This window comes from Schistocerca nitens, chromosome 4 (assembly GCF_023898315.1).
Source record: "Schistocerca nitens isolate TAMUIC-IGC-003100 chromosome 4, iqSchNite1.1, whole genome shotgun sequence".
Classification (NCBI taxonomy): Eukaryota; Metazoa; Arthropoda; class Insecta; order Orthoptera; family Acrididae; genus Schistocerca; species Schistocerca nitens.
The window spans coordinates 869041183-869068203 of NC_064617.1; the positions used below are offsets into that span (position 1 = coordinate 869041183).

At 38.2% G+C, this 27021-nt stretch overlaps 1 protein-coding gene across 2 annotated transcripts in view; it reads right to left on the minus strand.

The window, feature by feature from the left end:
- LOC126252013 (tektin-2) overlaps window positions 1-27021 on the minus strand; it is a 74971-nt gene that overhangs the window by 41576 nt on the left and 6374 nt on the right. The window contains exons 2-6 of one of the 2 annotated variants that reach the window (XM_049952795.1): window positions 19058-19172; window positions 15596-15820; window positions 9824-10040; window positions 7637-7851; window positions 591-813 (exon numbers count right to left, since the gene is read on the minus strand). In XM_049952795.1, coding sequence (XP_049808752.1) covers window positions 591-813; window positions 7637-7851; window positions 9824-10040; window positions 15596-15798 — 858 coding nt within the window. In that variant the 5' untranslated portion in view covers window positions 15799-15820; window positions 19058-19172. The remainder of the gene's footprint in view (window positions 1-590; window positions 814-7636; window positions 7852-9823; window positions 10041-15595; window positions 15821-19057; window positions 19173-27021) is intronic. The other variant, XM_049952796.1, reaches the window with a different exon arrangement.

Consider the following 27021-nt stretch of genomic DNA (forward strand, 5'->3'; position numbering starts at 1 on the left):
ATCACTATTCTGGCATAAAATTAACATTAAAGGCTTATCACATAATGACTATCCATACATCTCCACTAGTAAGAAAATCTGTCCTCAATTTGAAGGTTAGTTTGAATGCTGCAGTGCTTTTTTGCAGTTCTGTTGCAGGTGGTATATCCCCAACCTCCTCGAATCACTGAACTAATTTACCCATCTATTTGTATGAGCACCTACGGCAGGTGGTATACCCCTGTCCTCCTCCAATATTTGAACTGTCTTAACCATCAATTTATAAAGGGCCTACAGTTTCATGTGGGCTCCAAACCCCAGTGCAACTTTCCATTTTCACATTTACAAACCTTTGTTTGAGGTGAAAGAAGGAGTAAGTGACAAAAAAACGATAGATAGGGCTGACTGGTGTTGAACCTTTGGATTGGTGGTCTGGCACTTACTGAGTCATCAAGCCATATGCTATCTTCATCTAAATGTCCAAACTCTGAAATACCAGCTTGTGTATTCTACACCCTCCATTGTGGCATGAGCCGTTCAACACAAAACTAACAAATATTGAGTTTCTGTGTATGGTTCCCATTCTGGTGTATGTCTACTTTCATTCTCACCTCCTCCTTCTGCCACTGAAGCTCATCGTGGGCTCGCTGGACTTCATATATGCGTCTGCTGAGAGCATGGTCTGTATCAGAATGTTGAGCATGCAGTGAATTAGTGACATCAGCTCGCAGTGAAAACATGTTCAAGCGTTGACTTCGAGATTTTTGAATTTCTTCTTCGGCTCTGTTCATATTAGATTCGGAAACTTGTTGCCATGTCTCATATGGGATACATCTGAAATGTCAAAAACAAATCAGTGGTCTTTATCAAACATCCTACCATTTTAGCCATTTGGTGTTTTCAAAGAGCCAGAATTAAAGGGGTGGGGAGGAGATGTACAAAATAAAAAGTTCTGCAGGATGTCAAATCAGTGACTATACAAGAGAAAAAGCAAAATTAAACTATCATTCATCTCATTTCCACAGTTTATTGGTAGAGGTGTGCACAGATTAGATTAGATTAGTACTTGTTCCGTAGATCATGAATACACTTTGTAATGATGTGAAACGTGTCAGGTTAATAAAAGGTGTCTATACAAGATATTACATTACACGAGATATTACATGACACTTAATATTTTTAATTTTTTTGTGGGGGTTGGGGAAATTACCCACTTACTATATCCAAAAATTCATCTAATGAGTAGAAGGAGTTGCCATTAAGAAATTCTTTTAATTTCCTTTTAAATGTTATATGGCTATCTGTCAAACTTTTGATGCTATTAGATAAGTGACCAAAGACTTTTGTGGCAGCATAATTTACCCCCTTCTGAGCCAAAGTTAGATTTAACCTTGAGTAGTGAAGATCGTCCTGTCTCCTGGTGTTGTAGCCATGTACACTGCTATTACTTTTGAATTCGTTTGGCTAGTTAATAACAAATTTCATAAGTGAATATATATATTGTGAGGCTACAGTGAAGATCTCTAGCTTTTTAAATAAGTGTCTGCAGGATGATCTTGGATGAGCTCCAGCAATTATTCTGATTGCACGCTTTTGTGCAGTGAACACTCTTTTACTCAGTGATGAGTTTCCCCAGAATATGATGCCATACAAAAGCAGAGAATGAAAACAGGCATGGTAAGCTAATTTACTGAGATGTATATCACCAAAATTTGCAAAGACCCTAATAGCATAAGTAGCTGAACTCAAACGTTTCAGAAGATCCTCAGTGTGTTTTTTTCCAGTTCAATGCCTCATCAATGCATACACCTAGAAATTTTGAATATTCTACCTTAGCTACCGATTTCTGTAAGAAGTCTATATTTATTAGTGGCGTCATTCCATTTACTGTGTGGAACTGTATATACTGTGTTTTGTCAAAGTTTAATGAGAGCCCATTTGCAGAGAACCACTTAATGATTTTCTGAAAAACATCGTTTACAATTTCACCAGTTAATTCTTGTCTGATGGGTGTATCATTGGCAAAAAGTACCAGCTTTGCATCTACATGAATATAGAATGGCAAGTCATTAATATATATTAAGAACAGCAGAGGACCCAAGACCGAACCTTGCAGCACACCATTCTGGATTGTTCTCCAGTTTAAGAAATCACCAGTTTTTTGCATATTATGTGAACCGCTTATTTCAACTTTCTGCACTCTTCCAGTTAGGTATGATTTAAACAATTTGAGCACTGCCCTATTCATACCACAGTACTTGAGCTTATTTAGAAGTATTCCATGATTTGCACAATCAAAAGCCTTTGAGAGACCACAAATAAATCCCAACGTCTGACTTCCAGTTACTCAGAGCATTTAATATTTCATTAGTGAAAGTATATATAGCGTTTTCCATTGAAAACCCCTTCTGGAAACCAAACTGACATTTTGTTAAAACTTTATTTTTACAAAGGTGTGAAACTACTCTACAACACATTACTTTTTCAAGAATTTTGGATAAGGCAGTCAGAAGAGAGATTGGGCGGTAGTTGTTGACATCAGACATATCCCCTTTTTTATGCAGTGGTTTAACTATGGCATACTTCAGTCTATCTGGGAAAATACCCTGCTTCAGAGAGCTATGTGGCTAAGAATCCCACTTATTTCTTGGGAACAAGCTTTCATTATTGTGCTGGAAATGCCATCAATTCCACGTGAGCTTTTATTCTTGAAAGAGTTTATCATCTTTCTAATTTCAGAAGGAGAGGTGGGTGGAATTTCAATTTATCAAATGGTGTGGGTAAGACCTCTTCCATTAACTGCTTTGCTTCTCCTAATGAACATTTAGATCCTATTTTCTCTACAACATTTAAAAAATGATTATTAAAAATGTTTTCAACTTCAGGCTTGTTGTTTGTCAAGTTTCCATTCGCTTTGATGGTAATGTCGTCATCCTGTACTCTTGGTTGCCCTGTCTCCCTTGTAATAATATTCCAAATTGTTTTGATTATGTTATCAGAGGTATTAATCTCAGACATGATGCACCTGCTTCTGGACTTTTTAATAACCTTTCTTAATGTAGCACAGTAGTTTTTATAATATTTGGCTGTTTCTGGGTCATTAATCTTTCTTGTTGTTAGATACAGTTCCCTTTTGTGGTTACAAGATATTTTTATTCCTTTAGTAAGCCGAGGTTTTTTGCATGGTTTCTTATAATCAGATTTAACTACTTTCTTGGGGAAACAGTTTTCAAATTCTCTTACAAGTGTATCATGAAATAAGTTATATTTTAAATTAGCATCGGGTTCCTTGTACACCTCATGCCAGTCTAACTGCTGAAGATTTTCTCTGAAATTTCTAATTGTTGAGTCATTAATTGAACGCACAACTTTGGAGGGTAGTTTTGAATTACTGAATGGAGCTATGTCATATACTGTAACTAGCTGAGCACCATGATCAGAAAGGCCATTCTCAACAGGACAAGAATTTATGTTTCTAAACCTGTCTTGGTCTATAAAAGTGTTATCTATCAATGTGCTGCTGTCCTTTACTACCCAAGTAGGAAAATTAATGACAGATGTCAAATTGAAAGAACTGAAGCAAGACTTCCAGGTCATTCTTTCTATTACACTCTTTCAATGAATCAACATTGAAGTCCCCACAAATAATAATTTGCTTTCCCCTATCTGACAGATAGCACAACAAGGCATCCAAGTTTTCCAGGAATAAATGAAAGTTTTCTGAAGGGGATCTATATACTGTTACAATTATAAAAGAGCTCTCCTTCAGTTTAAGTTGGCAAGCACATGCTTCTATATGTTGCTCTAGACAAAACTTTTTGTATCTAAGCTTTTTACACAGTGATAACTTTTGACATATATGGCAACTCCTCCTCTCACCTTATTCTCTCTGCTCATTATGTGCAGCTAGTTTATAACCACTGATATTTACCTTTTCCATATCAGACACAGTGTGATGCTTAGACAGGCACAGTATATCTATTACATTATCAGATTCAATGTCATCTAAACAAACCAAGAGCTCATCTACTTTATTCTTCAATCCCGGAATATTTTCATGAAAAATGGAAACATTATTTTTTACTTTACTTTTGTGAGAATCTACTTTTTTCTTTAATCCACCAGTATTTTGGTTAAATATGGTAACATTATTATTTACTTTCCTGCTGTGAGAATTTTGTGAGTTTTGGACCTCTTTAGCACCTGCCTGCCTGAACTTCTCATTGGACACTGATATTAGTCTAAAAAAGAGGTACTTCCATGAGTACTAGTGTCCCCCCTTATGGATTTCGCTAACAACCCTCCCAGTTTACCCTTCCCTTTCCTACTGAGGTGTAGGCCATGTCTTGTGAAATCTCCCTATCAATAGCCTCGACAGGAACCAATTCAATGTCTGACAAAGTGGCCACCCTACACAACTGATCCAACTCCATATTTACCCTCCTGACAGAATGGTTCAACTGGGGCTGATCATGCCGCACGAAAGCAGGCACCAGCCCAACATTGCTACGGGTTGTTGCCAAGGCTATTTTCACGAGGTTACACTCAATACTGTAGCCCTGATCCCTATCAATACTGTTTCTCACTCCACCCACTATCATCACATGATCCTGCTTTGTGAAACCCTTGCACAAGGAACCTATATCCTCTACCACCTGCTCATATCCAGGTAAAAGTCAGTTTATGATATATGACAATATTCACAATAATAATTACTCATCAGTATCGTAACATACTTTTCATTGACATTATGTGCCACTGATGAACATGACTGCACAAAGTGACAACACTTGCCAGTTATAAATTTAGCTGGAAACTTGAGTCTGTAGGTATTTCTGGAACATTTTCAAGACCAAGATACAGCAAAAGTCAGTCTTATTTCTTACATTGTGCCTACAACTGTTTTACCTGCCTGCAGCAAGCTATACAAGACAGCTTCAGTGAAGTTTGGAATGTAGTAGAGAGCTGCTGTAGAACTGAAGCTGTAAGGCTGAGTTCTGAGAAGAATGTAGCCCATGACTGACAGAGGCAAAGGCGAAAAGCAAACATTCCAGGTTTGAGTCTCAGTCCAGTATGCAATTTTAATCTCAAAAAGTTTCAGGTTTCAGAACCAGATTATTAAATTTTCTGGCATTTTTACATTAGTATGTATTCAAAACAGTTTCTGTACAATGGCACATGTCACTGAGTGCTAAGTATTCTAAGCTGTCTACTAATTTGCAAAATTAGAATACTATACCAAGCTGAAGACAATTTCTGACTCATTCAACACTGTTAGAGGGTCGCCTTTTAAGTTTTTACAAATGACCTCTGTATAGTGCCACTGAGGCAGAGATCACTATTGTTTTAAAGTTTGTTAATGTTAAAACAAAGGCAGTTCAGAAATTGGACAAACAGTTTGTCTACAGTGAACATTGAAACAAACAGTGTGTTAAAAAATGGAAATTTCATGTGAATGTGCCTGTTGGATAATTTTTATAATTTTTGTAAAGACCTTATTCAACATCAGTGCCTCTAGTCACTTCATTCAGCTTTAGGTAATCAGTCACCTTCAGGCAGTACAGTTTATGACTGGTTTGCTGAATTTTGCAAAGATCAAATGTGATCAGTTGCTGTCCCAAGAAACATTCACAACGTACACAACTCAATCGAAGAGGACCACCATATGACTGAGTGTGTGAGACAGGGGCATCCTTAGGCACATCAAAAAGTGCAGTACATTCAGTTCAGCATTAAAATTTAGCTGTGAAAAAAGATCTGTTCTCGATCCATTCAGCACAATTTGACTTGAGCTCAAAAAGAGACTCTGTCAATTAGTGTATGGAAATGCTTGAAAAATTCAACCAAGCATGTGCAAAACCTGTCTATAAGATCATAACAGCATATTAAACTTTGATATATTCGTACAAGGTGGAAACTAAGCAGCAGACAATTGTTTGGGTGTTTCAAGATGAGCTGAAATCAGCAAAAGTTGTTCAGTTATGAACTTCATCCAGAAAAGACTTGTTACTTTTATTACACAGGACATGTGGCCATTGCTTTAGAGGACTGACGAACAGTAAATGCTATATTAGAAGTTGTGTACCACACGTCATTGATGCAATAAGAAAAAATAATTGAAAATATTGCATCATTCTTCATTATGACAATGCCAGCTATTTATTGCACAACATGTCGAACAATGAAGCTAAAATCTCATCACCTACATTCATCTGATTATCTCGGACAACTTCTTTTTGTTCCATTACAGCAAACAAAATATGCATGGACAGTCATTTTCATCACATCACGATGTAGCTGAATCTTTCAAAAAGGACAGTTTTGAGGTATGAGCATCAAAGTGTCAAAAATGTTTCAAAAATTGATTCAAAGTCATACAGAACTGTATAAATTCTTATATTAAGGAACAACAAAATGGTTGGTATAAAAACTCTTTTGTTTTTCATTGAGTTTGTGAAAACTTAAAACAGGGCCCTCATCTTCCAGATACTGAGTCATCTAATAAATGAGAATGTTTTTGTAGCACTATAAAACTGAAACTCAATATTGTAAATGCTGAAGGACTGGTAAGGAAAAGTCAGGTGGTGTACAAGGGCTGTAGTAGCTCTGTACAAGTTGGAGAGGAACAATCTTCATGGTTTCAGATCAAGGATGGAGCAAGGCACTGCACTAACCTCTCAACTGTTCACCACTGTTATGGATGATATAATACAGAACAGAAAGAAAAGTTTTGGTGAACTCCATGCAGTTCCTTTGCTAATGATGTCATCTGAGATGAAGAAGAAGAGAATTTTCAGACCAGACTCAACATATGGAAATCACAGTTGCAGGAGTAAAACCTCACATGAGCAAGACCAAGACAGTGGTGATGCCAACCAATAGAGATGGGCATCCTGCAAGTGGGAAACCATGATACCACCAACTAGAATGATCAGACAGTTTTCCATAGCTCATGAAGTATAACCTCCACAGACAATTTGAATAGACAGGAGATTATCAACAAAGTGCAGAAGAATTCTGAATTCTAACGACAAGTGAGAATCCTTTTATGGGACAACATGCTTCGAGAAAAAGCAAAAGCAGTGATAGTTAACAGTTAATTAATACCAGTATTGACCTATTGTACCAAATCATGAATTCCCACAGTATCATTGAGACTCCAAGCATCAAAAATGAAATTCCTTAGCTCCACTATCTAGAAGACCAAGATGGATAAATTAAGAAATAGGAAGGAAGCTGGAATCAAGACATTCCTTTAAACCAGATCAGTTAATACAGACTATGGTGCTACCTGCAAGTAATAAGTTTGGAGCCTACAAGAACAGACCAAATAAGTTTCAAAAGAGAGGTGGAAGGGAAACATTCTGTAGGAAGACCCAGAACCTGTTGCGTGGATGTAATTAAGGAGACCTCTCTGCCAGAGGAATGACAATGGATGATGTTCTCTGTGAAAGGCTATACATGGAGAGATGGAAGTGCAAGAGGTTCATTAACAGTATCTGGGAAATTAGGACTGTATGATGATGATGACAACAACAACAACAACAACAATGATGATGATGATGATGATAAATGCTACAGTTGCATATAACATGATATTCCTCCAAACTTTTATCTGTAACGATGTAACTTACATATTATTGAGAAACATACTCACTCTTTGGGATGTCTCGTTGGGTCCTGCCTGAACCCAATGCCACTACTGGAGGGTTTCAGACCAAGTGCACTCTCATCCACCGCGATTGCCTCACCCTTGTTCTGCAGGTCTCTAGACAGCTGGTTGAGGCACTCCCCGAGTCTCTGCAGCTGCTCCCAGGCTGCCTTGCACTCTGCTTCCAGGTCATTCTTCTTCTGTTCTATCAGTCCCAGCTCCTGCACACAATAAACAATTTATAACAGTACTACTTGGCATCTGAATATAGCTAGTGATTTGGGTTAATTTGTGGTTTCAGAGTCTCTTACAACATATGGTGCAGTAGTATGTGTCAGCTGGTGAGATGGAACAGCAGCTGCCAGGGCAAAGTTATGGCATTACTGGCTAATCTGCTGGAAATCTTGGAAAATGATGGGAGTCTATGTATGATACCATGATTGAAGCAGGGATATTCATTAAGTTATGTAAAAATTCTAGGGCTGGCTGGATCTTGGGAGTAGTTCACTCTGTAGACTACTTGTAATTGCTGTTACATCTAATATATTTGACATTTGTGTTAATTGTGGTGAAAGTTACTGCCAACTGAAGAATCTTGTGGAATATTAAAAGTGTGTGGAAGCTAACAAGAAGAGGCAGTGCAGTTCTAGATTAGAATCAGTATGAGGAATCAGATTCCTGAATAAAATACAAATGCCTGCTGTCAATAATTTTATCTAAAAAAAAAAAAAAAATTGCCTTCAAAGTTTAATACAAGAAGCCTGTTCACTCACAACTGGATGTTCAAAAATTGATGCAACTTTATGAAAGAATGCTTCTTTCTGTTGCATCTTCCTTGTTCACTTGTTCATCACCTTTGATGTTTCAGTTGTACTGAGACTTGGAATGACTTGACAGAAAAATATGGCAAGTTTGCAGCAAGCAAGTACTGCAAGATCTGAAAGAAGTGAAATACTGCAGATGGAACTAACAGAAGCATATTCTTTGAGCCCCATGAAGTCCATGTAGTGCTTATCTACCAAGTCTGGTGTCTCAGTTGGTACCACCCAAGTGTTAAAAGTTGCACTCCTACAAACTTCATGCTGCTAATGACTTTTTTAATTGAACACACTGGAAAATGTGTACCTCTCTGTCAGTGCGGGGTTTCATGTCATCTATAGTGTCAGATGGGAAAAAAACTTCATCATTGGTTTTGGTCAGATAAGGCGTGGTTTCATCGTGGTCGACATGTGATGCAGAGAATTCCTGAATGTGTGCTATAGTTGCACAAGTCTACTCTGCACACACAAAAAGTTTCAAGTAGATGAATATTCGTCACATTCTTTCATGGCACAGTGAACAGTAATGCTGTACACAGATGGTGCAAAAATTTGTAAACACTATAATTGAAGACCAGCTACAGGGTGAGTGGTTTCAGAGGAAGAATGCGTCATCTCATTCAGCCAACAAAATCAGTTCATTCTTGGATAAGAGTTTTCACAGAGAAGAGATTCTTAAGGAATAGTAGTTCCATTGATCTCATGATTGATCCCCATTTGACGTTTTCTTGTGGCTACACCTTGAGGATACTGCTTACAAAACTCACCCTCTCACTATCCATAAATTTCAGAATGAAAGTCAACAGTATGTTCCTGTTTTTGATCTGAAGATGGATGTAGATCACAGCTGAAAAATAAAAATAATTGATTGTCATCAGGCATAATAAAAGTAGAAAAAAATCATTTTTCAATCACAGTCTCCTGAATGGACAATTACATCATATTTCACAAGCGGAGAAGTTCTAATGGGGAAGCCACAACTGTATAAGTCTATTTTGTGAAATGAAGAAGCCACACAACAGTTGCTTGACCAATGGCCTTTTATTATATATATGACTGGTTCCAGAACACTTACAGTGCCATCACTTGGTCTAAAACATAAATCATTTAATCAGCCTCACTCCAATGTTGTCATGGAACCAAAAGTTCCATGTCAAAAGGATAAAAGGGGGGCCATAAATTCCATAAAAACCATTCCCTCTGTGCTGTGTGACTGGGAATACATACAGGAAAAAACAGTGTTCTGAAACCTGTCATGTATACAGTAAAAGATTTTTAATTAAGCAGCTGTTTTACAGTTTCTTCATTTTACAAAATGGAGAAGTACACTTTGTAAAAGCAATGAGATCTCACTAGGAGGCCACTGAGGAGATACCTTCTGCAGCTGCAGATGCACAGGGTCTCTAAGAAGGTCAGTGTCCAGTCTCTGGTCGATAGCCAGTTGGCACTCGACGGTCACGGCCCTCGGCACAGACAGCAGCTCTAGCTGCCGCTGGCACACGGCTTTCTCCTCCTCTAGGCATTCCATCTCACAGACTGTTGCTGCCCTCTTCAATTCCAGCAGGTGTTCCACTCGGCGAACTTCGGTACATCTGTCAGCACATTAAATAAAACCTAGCTAATGTCTGCCACACTATGGATTACATCATTTCTGTAGACAAGGGGTAATTGTCACTCTGAGAAGTGAATTATTATTCAAAATGGCAGACGGCATCAGTATCAAAAAGTGAGCCCCACAGCTCCATTCTAGGGTCTTTTATTGTACTTAAATGATTTAGCCATAAATACACACTGACCAGCAGGTCTGTTTAAAGATTACACTATGTGTTAATTGAAGGTAAGGATGCAGAAAAAATTGTAGGCTCTATTTTGAACACCATAATATCCTAAAAAATTAGTTCAATTTAAGTTGGTTGAAACTTGTCATCATAGAAACCCATTGGTATGAAAACCAAGAGTTAAAAATGCCAGGAGATTAAAATAAATCAAGCATCAACATACTGAAGAAGTCGAAACTGTTAAATTTCTCGCATTAAATTTGGATAAGAATTTAGGCTGGAATACAGATGTTGAATTTTTACAACTAAATTAAGCAATTTTGCAGTTTGAATGTAAATGTAGTGACACATGCACAAAAAATAGTGTATCATATTTACAAATTATTTAGGAATAAAGGAGACAACTCACCAATAGGCAGAAGCACTGTGCCATTGATAGGTTCATAAGCAAAAGGTACAGAGGTTTGCTAGCTTTTTGAATGACCCATACGCACACACACGCATGCACACACTTGTCACTCTACATCATGCTCAGTTGACTGCCAGCTCTTTCCTGACCCACGGTGAGTGAGTGTATTGGGGTGAGGTGGGGCTGCAGGATGGGGTGGGTGAGGGATGGAGAGAGGCAAGAGGCAGGAGGGGGTTGGGGAGAAGCGTCTATCAGCTTGTGGGAGAGTGGGGAGCCGTCTGTGGGCTAGCTAAGGGTGTATGTAGAGGGAGCGGATGGCAGATGGCTGGGCATGTGACACACACACACACACACACACACACACACACACACACACTGGGTGTGGGGTTGGGGAGACAGGTTTAGGCCAGGGAGGTTACAGGAGCGAAGGATATGCTGTAAGGATAGCTCCCATCTGTGCAGCTCAGAAAAGCTGTTGGTCATGGGGAGGATCCAGATGACACAAGTTGTGAAGCAACCATTGAAATCTCGATTGTTGTGCTCTGCTGGATGATCCACCTTGTTTTTGGCAGCAGTTTGGCGGTAGCCATTCATTGTAGTAGACAGCTGGTTGGTTGTCATACCAATGTAAAATTCTGTGCAGTGGTGGCAGCAGAGCTGGCATATACAATGGCTGCTTTCACAGGTAACCCAGAATCTGATGGTGTAGGATAAGCCTGTGACAGGACTGGAGTAGGTGTTGCTGTGTGGGTGAAATGGACAGGTCTTGCATCTGGGTCTTCCACAGGGGTACGATCCATGTGGCAGGGGTTGGGGGTGGGAGCGGCATATGAGTGGACAAGGATGTTGTGGAGATTGTTAGGTGTGTGGCGGAACACCACTTTTGGAGTGATTGGAAGTATCTTGGGTGGGATGTCCCACATTTCAGGGCATGATGATAGATAATCAAAGCCCTGACAAAGGACATGGGTCAGTCATTCCAATCCCAGGTGGTACTGGGTGACAAGGGGGGCACTTCTTTGTGGTTTGTTCTTGAGATGGATGTGAGGATCAGATACGTGTGTGGATATGACATGGGATATCTGTTTGTGAATTAGGTCTGGAGGGTATTACCTGCCTATGAAGGCCTTCAGCATACTGGGTGAGGGAGTTATCACTGCAGATGCGTCCAATGTAGGTGGCAAGGCTGCATGGGAGGGATTTTTTGGTGTGGAAGAGGTGGCAGCTGTCAGAGTGCAGGTACTGTTGAAGGGTGTGATGTGGACCGGGGTGTGGATGGAGCCATCTGAGAGGAGGAAATCGACATGTAGGAGGGTGGAGGAGGACCAAGTGAAGTGGATTGGAGAGAAGGAGTTTAGGTTGTGGAGGAATGAGGATATTGGTTCCTGGCCTTGGGTCCAGATTATAAAGACATCATCAATAAACTTGAACCAGACCAGTTTTGGGAAGTTAGGAATGTTTCCTGTAGGTGGCCAATGGAGAGGTTGGCATAGGAGGGTGCCATGTGGGTGTCCATAACTGTGCAATGAATTTGTTTGTACACCTTCCCTTCAAAGGTGAAGTAGTTATGGGGTAGGATGTAATTGGTTAGGTGTATGAGGAACGAAGTAGTGGGTTTCAAATCTGCAGGGCATTGGGAGAGGTAGCATTCAGTCACAGCAAGACCATGGGCATGAGGGATGTTGGTGTATAAGGAGGTTGCATCAACAGTGAGGAGTAGGGATCTGGAAAGTAAGGGCGTGGGGACAATAGAGAGCTGGTGCAGGAAGTGGTTGGTACCGTTAATGTGGGAGGGTAGGTTTTGGACAATTGATTGCAGATGTTGGTCAACAAGAGCCGACATTCTTTTGGTGGGGGCACTGTAAACAACCAAATGGGACATCCAGGATTGTTAGGTTTGTGGATTTTTGGGGGCATGTAGAAGGTGGGTGTGCAGGCTGTTGTTGGAGTGTGTAGGGAGATGGATTCCGGGGGGAGTTTCTGGGAAGAGCCTAAGGACATCCCAGAAGTTGACCATAACCTCCAGTCCCTGCTAAAATCCTTAGGCTTTTCCCAGAACCTCTCCTCGGAATCCATCTCCCTACTCATGCCAACAATAGCCTGTACACCCACCTTCTACATGCTCCCCAAAATGCACAAACTGAACAATTCTGGGCGTTCATATAACTACTAGCAAATCCAGCAATGCTTTACAACTGCTAAATATGTATGAAAATTAGATATGCATCCTACAACCCTCTCTCTGTCCGCTCCTCTTCACCCATTTATGTGTCCATTTCCTCACACCACCCCTCTCTCTCCTCTTACACCCAAATCTCCTCTTACCCATGTCTTGGACCTTGAGCTTTGTTTATTGTTATTCCAAATGAAACATTCACTGGGAACTGAAGTTGCTTAAAATGAATGGGTAAATCGGTTGGGATTATTGGTGTACACTGTAGGAAAGAGACCTCTCCAGCTGCTGGATGTGTGAGGATAGCAGCTTCAGTTGACAGTATTTCGTATAGTTTCAATCTACAAATGGGTAGGATTACAAAGTTTTGAATGTTGCAATTCTGTAGTAGTGTTCTAATCATTAGCCGATAAGCCATAAATATACTTTTCCTGGCAAGGAAGCGAACGAAACAGCACATTATTGTGTGTACAACTTTTTTTATGAAAGTATACACTGTGTCCCATATAAAACTGGTACATCTCACACCTGAGATTCAAGTTGTACTAAACTAACTAAAAAGATCATTGAAGTGGTGGCCATGGGCATCTAGGCATCGCTGACTTCGTGTGGTGATGTTACCAACACCATGCTGTAATTCTGCAGGTAAGATGTTAATTTCTCTAGCAATGTTCCAATTAAGATTGTCTGCTGTGCATGGATTGTCAGCATGTGTGTTTCTCTCACATTTGTAAGTTTATTGGTATATAAAAAGCATTGTACACATTTTGCTCCACAGCTGATGTTCAAGCAACTAGCAGTACAATTATGTACCATTGTTTTTACCTCATTGCCCTTAATGATGTGTAATCATAAATAAATTTTTCAGCCTCTGAAATACCTATTGCTTTTTAGAGAAAACTTTAAGAACCTAACTTGTGAAATAAGTGTAGCAGTCAGCATCCCACAGACTTTGTAATAGGAGATGGAACATGTAACCAGACCCTGAGGAGTGTTTTCCTTTCATTAAACTCCTGGCTTGCTACTGAATTCTAGGATAGGTAGGAATTGAAACTTTAATCTCCTCACTCAAGGTTCAGCAGCAATGCAAAATCATGATATATAAGTTTAAATTATCCAAGTTACATGAGTTATACAAAGAAGGATACCATATCTTCTGCTTGAGAAGAGACCATAATATGCATCCCATAGAGTTAGATCAAGCGAGTAATAGTGTTCTTGCTATATATGAATAGGCTACCAATTTATTTGTAGGAGGCAGCAGAATTAGTCCTTTTTGTAGATGATACAAGTATTGTTGCCAAGCTGTGCAATAAAGTATCAACAGCAAAAACAGTAAATGATGTTTTTATAAAAGTTATTAATGGTTTTGCCTGCTAAAAAGTTTACTTCAGTTACTTTTGTCATAAGAATTGTTGCCAAATAAATCGCTTAATTATCATACTTCACAGATTTTTATTCACTGATGTCCTGCATGATAATATTCTAGTGTATCTGCTCAGTTAGGCAAAAAGTATTCGCTGTACAAAAGAAAGTAATTATAATTACATGTGGGGTTCACACATGTACATCCTGCAGGAATCTCTTTAACCAACTGGATGTTTCAAGCCTAGCCTCACAGTGTGTTTATTTAATAATAAACTTTGTTCTCAACAATCCACTGCAGTTTTATGGTAATAGAGACATTCATAAATACATTACTAGAGAGAAAAATGGTCTGCACTTCACTGTAGTGAATCTACCTTTGGCACAGAAAGGTGTGAAGTACGCAGCTGTAAAACAGTTTGACAGTCTGCCCATGAAAATAAAATGTGTGGTGGATGGCAGCAGCAGAAGTGTTCTCTACAGCAGATGAAAGCTGTTTCTCTGTAACTCTTCCTCCTATGCCATATAAGAACTCGTGAAAACATTATTAGTTAATGATTTTTAGATTATGTCTGCATATGTGCATCTAAATAAACATGTCTTATCTTAATTTATTGAGACATCTTCAACTGCAGTGTATGTTGTTGCCTGTCTCATATATACTTACTATTCTTCTAGTGATCTAAATGATTAATGGAAAATCTCATATAAAGATGTGAAACAAATACTAACAAAGAGATAGAGGGGCTGGCCTCTCCTTTCCCTTCTTCCCTTTCTTTCCTCTCTCTCCTCCCCGATGAAGGAACATTTGTTCCGAAAGCTAGGAACTTAAATTTTCAGTTCTGTTTTATGTGTATCTATCGGCTGTACTGAGCTGAGGTAAGTACTGGCCAGCCCCTCTATCTCTTTGTTAGTATTTATTCTTCTAGTGAAGCTGTTGTCCTGGCTACACCACTAAGAAACTTTGTCAGCAGAACACGCAAACTATATGACAACTTTCCACAATGTAATTATGTTTGCACAAACATTATAATTAATTTTTGTGCTGTGCTGACAAGATTTCATTGTGATGTAGGCAGAAAAATAGCTTCACCAGAATAACAGCAAGCATACATGCGAAAGACAGCAATGCGTACTGCCACTGAAGATGCGTCAACAAACTGAGGTGAAATACACCTCACTAAATAAAATTTACATTAATTCAACTGTATATAGTCACACATAAAAATCATAATATCATATTACCCTGTACATGGACAGCATGCAACAACATAAATAATTTGTTTTAAATTGTCTATGCAATCTTTGCCCAGTCAACATGTTTCTCATCATAATGTTTACCATGAGTATGATCTAAGAAAGATATTATTGGACAACTGAATTGAGTATAGGGTGTGCTGTCTGATCTGCATATTGTCTAACCTGTCTTGCAGAGATTGTGAACTTTGCAGCAGGCTCCAGTGTGTTGTGACAGCCGTGTCAGCACGCAGCTGGATACTCTCTTGTCGCAAGTCGTGAGCCTCCTTCCTCCTCCTGTGTGCTGTCTCTCGCAGCTCCTGAATGCGAGCGTCCCAGTCTGTGACTGTTACGTGGTCAACAGGCTTTTCTGGTCGTCGGTCACACATTTTTTGTCATGAGCAGCAATTCCTACAGAGAAATAGTATATGTAACATAAGCAACAAATTGCTTTCAATAAATCTGAAAATTTTCATTTTGTGTGTCCATCTCCTAGTTGCGTCACTGACCAACCAACGTGAATTATTTCAGCTTGCGTTTGATACAGTGATTTATTTACATCACTCATCATACATGTCACAAAAAGAGGGAAGTAAAATATAGAACCAGAAATATTCATGGAAATCCATCCACTAGTCTTAAGTTGGCTTTAGACTCTGCACTATCTTTAATTTTAATTCTTCAAATGTCATAGCAAGACAAGTTTCTGGAATGTAAATGATTAGATGGAACAGATATAAAAGGGCTTGCTTATAATAAAACACACTTAGTAGTAGATATTTCTGTATAAATTTGTTATCTTATTTATTATAATTGAAACTGTGACCTTACACAAATGGTATCTATAGCTCATTGAACTACACAATTATTAAGAGAAAAAATTAGAGCCATTACCATGTTTGCTATTGAAATTACATATCACTGTTGGGAGAAGGATCAATACTTGTGCAGATAATCTTTTTCGCTCGCCAACTGTGTTACTTGCAAAGTAAAACTTTCGTAACTCAGCACAAAGTTTAATTTGAATCATGATCTAGTCTGCCAATGTGATTTGACAATTCAGTTTTGTTGGATAAGTATTTCCACAGTGGTTGAGTACATAGCATTTGCAAGGAGTATATAGTCAAATTTTTCTCCCTCTGAGCAGAAGCATTTCCCAACCCAATTGAGATATAACAGTCCATTAAAACCAATTAAAAAAAAAGTATTTTCAACCATAAATAGAAAATTTCTGATGTAAATACTATAGGGGTGTAGATAAACATGTACTTGTGGAATAGTTAGTAACAAGATAATTAGTATACTGAAATTGTATTGAAGAGTGTAGGTCCTGTAATTGGTAGGAATGTTCACTTCAGTATGAATCTTCTGTAATTAATAAAAACATCCAAAGTATTGTTAATATTTCATGTTTGAGTATTTTCACATTTATAAAATATCAAATGGTTAAAGTTTGTTATATGTATTCGTTCTGTAAGTGCCAATGCAACTGATGGAATCACACATTAATATTTAGATAACATTTTTAATTGTAATTTTATTAAAAAATCCTTTATAACAATACTGAGGATTGTTCGGATTTGTATATAAAGGGGCAGCCATATTGGCAAGTGAGTGAGTACTTTGTGTGCATCTAGCTTGTTGAGTTAAGATTCATTTCATTACTGTAAGTATGTTACTACTTATTTGTGTTTTGTAAAGATTCTTTGATATTCTTTGAGATCGTAATAAACACTCTATTGAAACATAATACAGGAACTGTCTAAGAATCCAGGACTACGGCTGTGACAGATCATCTGTAGCGACGAGTACACGACCTTAAATCAAACTATTTCATAAAAACGTTTTACAGTTCACTGATATTTGTAATAAGACAGCTAGTCCATCTAAGAAAGCAAAATTTTCTCCCTCTGAGCAGAAGCATTTCCCAACCCAATTCACTGATATTCGTAGTAAGACAACTAGTACGTCTAACGTGGTAGCACAATGTAAGACTGAGACAAATCCAAACAAGCATCTCTGTATTCATCTATGGGGCACATTAATGTAAAATAAACTAATTATTTTGATGATATTATGAAATGTAGAGCTGCTACTCATCATACAATGGAGATGCTGAGTCACAGGTAGGCACAAGAAAAAGACTGTCAAATAAGTAAGCTTTCACCAAAAAGGCCTTTGTCAGAATTAGACAACTCTCTCTCTCTCTCTCTCTCTCTCTCTCTCTCTCTCTCTATGCAAACACAACTTACACACACATGACCACAGTATCTGGATGCATTTTCATAGTATGTGTGTGTATGTTGTCTAATTCTGACAAAGGCCTTTTTGGTGAAAGCTTGCTTGTTTGACAGTCTTTTTGTTGTGTCTACCTGTGACTCAGCATCCCTGCTCTATGGTGAGTAGCAACTATCATTTTCATAATACTGTCATTATTCCATCCTGGATTTTCAATTGTTTAAACTAATTCTTTTGCCTCTTTGTAGCTTCTTGTCAATGTCCACATCACAAAACAAAGAGATCTGCATGTTCTTCTCACTTTACTTCTAACATGTTCAACAAAATTTAGGTATCTATGTCTTCATACATTCTACACAAACCATTGTACAGAAGTGGCAGAGGCAATATTCTACTATTTCTAGTCATTCCCTTTCTTGCTCCACTCCCAAACAGAGTTCACGAAAACACTTTGGCTCCAAATCTCTGTACAAGAACTTGACCTTGCAGCCATTTGGGGAAATGTACATGAAAGGCCATAGAATCATTCAGTTGCAAATGTTGATCCTCTGAACTTTCTATATATTATTTCATAAAAAGAATTGCTTTACATCCCATAGTTTTCTCCTTTGTGTTCATGTAGCATTTTCATAGCAAATCAACCAATAGTAAATCTGGTAGCATGCATTTGAATTGCTTTTATGTTTTACATTAATCAAATCTGGTAGAGAACCCAACCAACGGGTCTATCCAAATTTGGGAAAAAATCCCTGTGAATTACAGATGTAAGGAGGAAGATGGTGTCAAGAAGCTCCTGATAAATTAATGGTGAGTGGAAGAAGGGAAAAGGGGGGGGGGGGGGCAGCATACGAGAATAATGACTTTTCTTTCCTCTCAGCTGAGCTGTATACCAGCCATAAGCAACAGTATAAGCACAGTTTTTAAACAATGGTAATGTATATAGAATAATATTCATATAATTAACAAACTTTGAGATATTAAGTATTTTAAAATTGGTGATTTATAAAACTAAATAAAATTCAGTTTCAGTGCTAGGTAAAAACGCAGAATTCCCTGAGATTTCCCTGATTTTTCAAGGTAAAATTTAATTCCCTGAGAATTTCATGTTTTCCAAAAGAATTGCCACACAGCCAAATACTCAAACAGTATTCAAGAATCACAGTGTTCAAGACATTCACCATGGTCTTCTTTATAGGTGCCCTACAATTTTCCAGTAAACAACATATTTAACAACCAACTCCTTGAAGTAGCTCATAAGACTGGCATGGAGAGTTCAAGGGATAAATACATTCAAAACACAGTTGTACATATGTGTAGGCAAATCACAATCACTCCATGTTCTACCAGACAAATTAAGAATGTAATTAACAGCTTCAAAATCAGAAGAAACTGTCAAGGAGTTGATAATACCTGAAGCACTAAAATCCTTTTCTTCACATATATGTAATGTTTTCAGTAACATGCGTAATTCATCACTATTGAAGGGGATGCTTCCAGACAGACTGAATACACTATTGTCAGGCTCCTGTACAAGAAAGGCAGAAAGACAGATATTAATAATTACCAACCAGTTTCACTATTTACCTACTTCTCAAAGGTACAAGAAATGATTGTGCATGCAAGAATCAAAATGCACCTCTTTCAAATTAAGGTACTTTGTCAGTTTCAATTTGGGTTTCAAAAGATTTCTTCCACAGAATACACAAATTTGCAATTCACAAATCAGATTATACACAATTTAAATGACAAAATATTGGCAACTAGTATTTTCTGTGACTTGAGGAAACCTCTGATTGTTCAATTCACAGTATTCTCACTGAAGATCCCAAATATTATGGTATCAAAGATCTTACTGGTAATTGCTCTGTATACATTTAGTATTCGTACATTTGCTTTTAAAGTCCTGTGTCACATATTCACATTCACGGCACACAATGCACATTTTAAGTAGTGACTAATGCAATATGATGGCTTAAACCAGTTTAACCCTTCATCTGTGAAGATAGTCCAAGACCGAAACCGGTAGATGTTTGGGTGTAAAATAAAAACAGTTGATGGTTCAAATATACATTTTACACAACTGCTTTTCATTCAATCTTACTAAAAGGATGCACAGTGTCACATTAAGAACACCAATAAGTGTACACAATAGAAGAGCACCTTCAGAATGAGGAGTAGTAACTACAAGTCTACCACAGAGATCAATATTGGATCTGCTCTTTTCTTGTATACAAATGACATCAAACAAGCAGAAATAGTTTCCTTTGCTGATGATGCACCTATTATAAACAAGCTTAAAGGAATAACTTCACCTGAAAATGTAAATAAGCAATGAAAAATGCAAGATGGAATGTAATAACATTACAAGAAGGAAAGTTGCTACTCACCATACAGTGGAGATGCTGAGTCGCAGATAGGCACAACAAAAAGACTCTCACAATTCAAGCTTTTTGCTATTAAGGCCTTTGTCAACATTAGACGAACATATGCAAACACACACACTCATGCAAACGCAACTCACACACACACACTCAGTCTCAGGCAACTGAAACCACACTGCGAGCCACAGCACCAGTTCATGATAGGAGTGGCGACTGGGTGTTGGTGAGGAGTCTGGGGTGGGGAGAGGGAGGGATAGTATGGTGGAGGGCAGGAGATGGGGGAGGGGTGGGTGGGAAGTAGCGGAAGGGGAGAGAAATAAAAAGACTGGATGTGGTGGTGGAATGATGGCTGTGTAGTGCTGGAATGGGAACAGGGATGTATTACATGGAAAGTTCCCACCTGCACAGTTCAGAAAAGCTGGTGTTGATGGTAAGAATACATATGGCAAAGGCTGTGAAGCAGTCACTGAAATGAAGGATATCATGTTTGGCAACGTGTTCGGCAACAGGGTGGTCCACTTGTTTCTTGGCCACAGTTTGTCGATGGCCATTCATGCTGACAGACAGCTTGTTGGTTGTCATGTCTACATAGAATGCAGCACAGTGGTTGCAACTTAGCTTGTAGACCACATGACTGGTTTCACTGACTGTGAATGAACATGATGTCCTTCATTTCAATGACTGCTTCACATTCTGTGCCAGATGGATCCTTCCCACCAACACCAGCTTTTCTGAACTGCACAGATGGGAACCTTCTCTGCACTACATCCTACGTTCCCGTAACCCTCCTGGCCTCAACCTTCGTTAGTCACTGTCCTCACCCATCCGGTCCTTTCCCTGTTCCCATTCCAGCACTACACAGCTGTCATTCCACCAACACACCCAGTCTTTTTACTTCTCTCCTTTTCTGTTACTTCCTGCCCCCCCCCCCCCCCTCTCCACCTCTCCTCTGCCCTCCGTCTGACCTGCAGCACTTCACTGTCCACCACCACCACCATACTATCCCTCCCCCTCCCCACCCCCCACCTCCTCCTTACCCCCACCCTGTCGTCACCCTCATCATGCATTGGTGCTGCTGCTTGCAGTGTGGTTTCAGTTGGCTCAGACTGCAGTTGTGTACACTAGTTTTTGTGTGTGTGTGTGTGTGTGTGTGTGTGTGTGTGTGTGTGTGTGTGTGTTAATTGCCGAAAGCTTTAATTGTGAGAGTCTTTATGTTGTGCCTGTCTGTGACTCAGTACCTCTGCTATATGGTGAGTGGCAACTTTCCTTCTGATAATACCGAAAATGTGAGTAATATTTTCTAGAAAATTAATAACTGATTCTCTGCAAATGAACTGTCACTGAACATAGATAAAACACAATACATGAATTCTGTACTGCACAAAGCTGACTGTGCCATTTGAAATAAAATGCAAGGGGTAAATCAATAAATGAAACAGAATATTCAAAATTCATGTGTTTATACTGATAAGAACTGGAACTGGAAATCAAATGTTACAGATCATCTTAAACATCTCAAGTTTGTAAGACTGGTCAGGCACAGTGAAAAAGCACAGCTAGATATTATAAAATACCAGACTAAGATAAAACAAAACACACACACACATGTTCATCCATTCATAATTCACACACACATGACAACTGTCATCTCTATGCGATAAAGCCTTATCGGTCTGTTTCCAGTGTGCTTGTCTGCCCCTCAGTGCCTCCTTTATAAGATGAGGTGAACAGTGCAATGGAGTATCTGAGACCAGTCTTTCAAAATAACTTCAGTAAAATGGAAATGACACTCACATCTCCCAAAAAAGTAGCATCCATCATGAAATCCTTAAAATCTAAGTATTGTAGTGGGTATGATAACATACCAATGAAGTTAATCAAAGAGTGCTCTTGAACATTGAGTTCTATCATAAGTTATTTGTGTAATCACTCTCTTATCAGCAGAACACTTCCAGACTGCTAAAATATCATGAAGTTAAGCCTTTTTACAAGAAGGGGGATAAAGAGATACCATCAAACCATCAACCAATTTCACTTTTGCTGGCTTTCTCACAAATATTTGAAAAGGTTGTGTTCAAGCATCTCCTTAAGCAGCTGACTGAAAATAATATATTGTCCAAGCCACAGTTTGGTTTTCTTAAGGGTTCTGATATGTAGAAAGCTATTTACACTTACAGCGAGAATGTACTTAATTCATTAGATAATAAACTAGAGGCTACTGGCATTTTCTGCAATCTGTCAAAAGCCTTTGACTGTGTGAACCACACCATCCCCTTAAGTAAATTAGAATATTACGGTGTCACTGGCAGTGCTGCAAAATGGTTTGAGTCTTATGTAACAGGAAACAAAGGGTGTCATTGCAAAATAACTGTGCAGAAAGCAGTCAGTCATCATCTGATTGGGAATTAATTACATGTGGTATGCCTCAAGATTCCATCTTGGGTCCATTGTTTTATGTTGTGTACATTAATGACCTCTTATCTCTTACATTGCCAGATGCTAAGTTTGTTTTATTTGCAGATAATACAAACATTGTAATAAGCAGCAAGTCAAGTAAATATTTAGAAATAGATGCTAATCAAATTTTCACTGGCATTAATAAATGGTTTGAAGCTAATTCACAGTCATTAAACTTTGAAAAGACCCACTATATGCAGTTCAGAACCTATAAGAGATTTTCTTCCAGCACTTGTATAACATATGAAGACATACAGATCAAAGAGGTTGCCAGTGTTAAATTTCTGGGATTAAAACTCGATAATAAATTCAATTGGGTAGGGCATACCAGAGAACTGCTTAAGTGCCTAAATAAGTCTGTATTTGCGGTGAGAATGATGTCAGATGTAGGAGATATAAATATAAAAAAAACTTGCATACTTTGCTTACTTTCATTTTATTATGTCATATGGGATTGTATGCTAGGATAAATCATCAAACCGAGCAAAAGTTTTTAGCATGCAAAAGTGAGTAATAAGAATTCTTTTGTAGTGTAAATCCAAGAACATAATGTAGAAACCTGTTCAAGGAACTTTGTATTCTAACCACTGCTTCTCAGTATATTCATTCCTTAATGAAATTTGTTGCAAGTAATATATCTCAATTACCAACTGATAGCTCAATACATAGTATCAATACCAGCAATAAGAACAATCTACATAAATACCTAAAATCTCTTACCTTTGTCTTAAAAGGGGTCCAATATTCAGTAACACACATTTTCAATAAATTGCCAGCAACCATTAAAAACTTGGCTTCAGATAAAGCACAGTTTAAACAGAGTTTGAAAGATTTTTTGATAGGCAACTCATTCTACTCTATAGATGAGTATCTTAAAATAACTGTTGTTGTTGTTGGTGGTGGTGGTGGTGGTGGTGGTGGTGGTGTTGTTGGTGTCTTCAGTCCAGTGACTGGTCTGATGCAGCTCTCCATGTTACTCTATCCTGTGCAACCTTTTTCATATTCAAGTACCTACTGCAAGCTACATCCTTCTGAATCTGTTTAGTGTATTCATCTCTTGGTCTCCCTCTACGATTTTTACCCTCCACACAGCCCTCCAATACTAAACTGGTGATCCCTTGATGCCTCAGGACATGTCCTACCAACCGATCCCTTCTTCTAGTCAAGTTGTGCCACAAATTTCTCTTCTCCCCAATTCTATTCAATACCTCCTTATTAGTTATGTGATCTATCCATCTAATCTTCAGCACTCTTCTGCAGCACCACATTTTGAAAGCTTCTATTCACTTCTTGTCCAAACTATTTATCGTCCACGTTTCACTTCCATACATGGTTACACTCCATACAAATACTTTCAGAAAAGACTTCCTGACACTTAAATCTAAACTCGATGTTAACAAATTTCTCTTCTTCAGAAATGCTTTCCTTGCAATTGCCAGGCTACATTTTATATCCTCTCTACTTCGACCATCATCAGTTATTTTGCTCCCCAAATAGCAAAACTCATCTACTACTTTAAGTGCCTCATTTCCTAATCATTATTTTCATCATTGCAGCAACACCAGCAACTGTTACAAAACTTTTTTTGAATGAAAAACAGACCACAGTTTCACTAATTATGTTTGTACTAAATCTTACAAAGATAATAAGTGCAACTGTGGGCTGTTTTTCATTCGGGGGAAAAAAAAAAAATCAGTTCCTAATCTAATTCCCTCAGCATCACGTGATGTAATTCGACTACATTCCATTATCCTCATTTTACTTTTGTTGATGTTCATCTTATATCCTCCTTTCAAGACACTGTCCATTCTGTGCAACTGCTCTTCCAGGTCCTTTACTGTCTCTGACAGAATTACAATGTCATTGGCGAACCTCAAAGTTTTTACTTCTTCTCCATGGATTTTAATTCCTACTCTGAATTTTTCTTTTGTTTCCTTTACTGCTTGCTCAATATACAGATTGAACATCATCTGGGATAGGCTAAAACCCTGTCTCACTCCCTTCCCAACCACTGCTTCCCTTTCATGTCCCTCAACTCCTATAACTGCCATCTGGTTTCTGTACAAATTGTAAATAGCCTTTCGCTTCCTGTATTTTACCCCTACCACCTTCAGAATTTGAAAGAGAGTATTCCAGTCAACGTTGTCAAAGGCTTTCTCTAAGTCTACAAATGCTAGAAACATATGTTTGCCTTTCCTTAATCTATTTTCTAAGATAAGTCGTAAGGTCAGTATTGCCTCCCGTGTTCCAACATTTCTACGAAATCCAAACTGATCTTTCCCAAGGTCGGGTTCTACCAGTTTTTCCATTCGTCTGCAAAGAATTCGCGTTAGTATTTTGCAGCTGTGACTTATTAACCTGATAGTTCAGTAATTTTCACACTTGTAAACACCTGCTTTCTTTGGAATTGGAATTATTACATTCTTCTTGAAGTCTGAGGGTATTTTGCCCGTCTTGTACATATTGCTCAGCAGAAGGTATCTATCAGTAGTTCTAATGGAATGTTATCTCCTCCTGGGGCCTTGTTTCAACTTATGTCTTTCAGTGCTCTGTCAAATTCTTCACGCAGTATCATATCTCCCATTTAATCGCCATCTACGTCCTCTTCCTTGAGTGAGAGAGAAAAAAATTGGCAGTCTGCATGCAAGAATGATCAATCATCAAAATGTGAATGATTGGCACATGCGTAACGTCCAAACTGGCTCTGGACTTCCACGCACGACTTCTATTTTGGAACAGTCACTGGCGGGAGTAAACTTCCTTGAAACATCACCATTTAATTTAAAACTCCCTGGGTGTATCCAGCACGTTTTCTTCACAATTTATCTGTAGAACCTTCTGACTGAATTTCAAACTTGGACTGAAAGCTATGAATGCATTATGAACCGTGAAATTGTATATTTGTCTAGAAATGTATATATTTGTTGTAAATAACTGTCTAGCATTTTCATGTGTTATCATACAATAAATAAATAAATGTGCCTATCTGGCTCTTGACACCTTCTACTTATACTGAGTAGCAATCTATCCTTTTCATATTGTTGAAAATAGAATTGGATACTTAAAAATACTTACTCTCCAAGTGGTGGCAGAAGGAAACACATATAAAAGTTACAGAAATGTGCAAGCTTTTGGAGCCAGTGGCTCCTCCTCCTGGCAGAAGGGTTGAAGGAAAAGGGAGGTGGGCTCATCCTATGTGGTAAGTCTCTCCTGGCCCAGGGTTCTAGGTGAGTTTCCATAACTCTACTGTTTCCTAAATCTCACCAGTCCTTTTCCTTCATTCAACTTCTGTTCCCTTCTTCAGCCAGAAGAAGAAGCAACTGGCTCCAAAAGTGTGCGCATTTTCATAACCTTAGTATGTATTTTCTCCTGCAGCCACTTATTAGATGTTTTTTATCTAACCAATAATACTTTCAAAAACTATTATTCCATCTCAGATTTTCCATTGTTTGAATATATGATATGAAATTTATTTAGAATAGTGTGGGCACTAACACTGTTATTTACCTTGTACTCTGTATCTGTTTCTCTGTATTGTTTTGAGTTGTTATGAAACAATAGATTTAATATTATAGTGAATTCAAAAGTACTGTAAATCTTACGACTGTGAAAGTAATTATAAACATAAAAACTGACTTGTTCCATGTCCTGGCAAGTTAAACACAGTAGAACCTATTGAATGTGAAATAAAACTAAATTATTTTGTTCGTATTCACACTGATATCTTAGCAAATAATGAAAGCACTGCAAAAGTTTTTGTGATCTATCCCAGAGCAAATCAACTGAAGAAGAGGCGTACTCTTTAGAGTTCAGAATGAGTTTTAAATCCTGATGCAAAATACTATAACACGTTACTGGTAGACATGAGGCTGGAAACTGGAAATGCTCTGATGAATAAGAGAGTACTTTGTTAGCCACTCCTTCTACAGTTTAACAAATGTTTGAACTCAGGCATGTAATTTCTAGTTAACACTAGTGTTCATATTAAACAGTTTTTAACTTCTCTGATATACAAAAAGCCAATGATGGTCTGTGAAATTGATGAAGTTACATCAGTGCTAAATACAGGGAGCCCAGCAAAGGAGTCATTCATTTCAAAATTAAAACAATGGGGACTCCAAGTTGGAATATCAACAATATTAGTAAAAGTATAGATTGCTGCTCACTGTAAGGATGATTCACTCAGTTGCAGACAGCACAACGAAAAGATTTTTTTGTTGTGCCTACCTGCAACTCAACGGGTCATCTTTATGGTGGATAGCAATCTATCCTTTTCTTAATATTGTTGATTTCAGAATGAAATACTTCAAAAACTAAGATCAATATGCACGTGCAACAAACTGCATGTTTACTGTGCAAGTTGTAAGAATTTTATACAGAAGTTTTAAAATATTTCAAAAAGCTGTCAGATGGTGCTATAATGACAATACATAGTTCTTATAAAAATTGTGCAGTAGCTCAGAGCAATCAGTTCCATCATTGAAACATGACAGGAGGTTAGCATACTGAAGAAAGAGGTTGATGAAATCTTATATT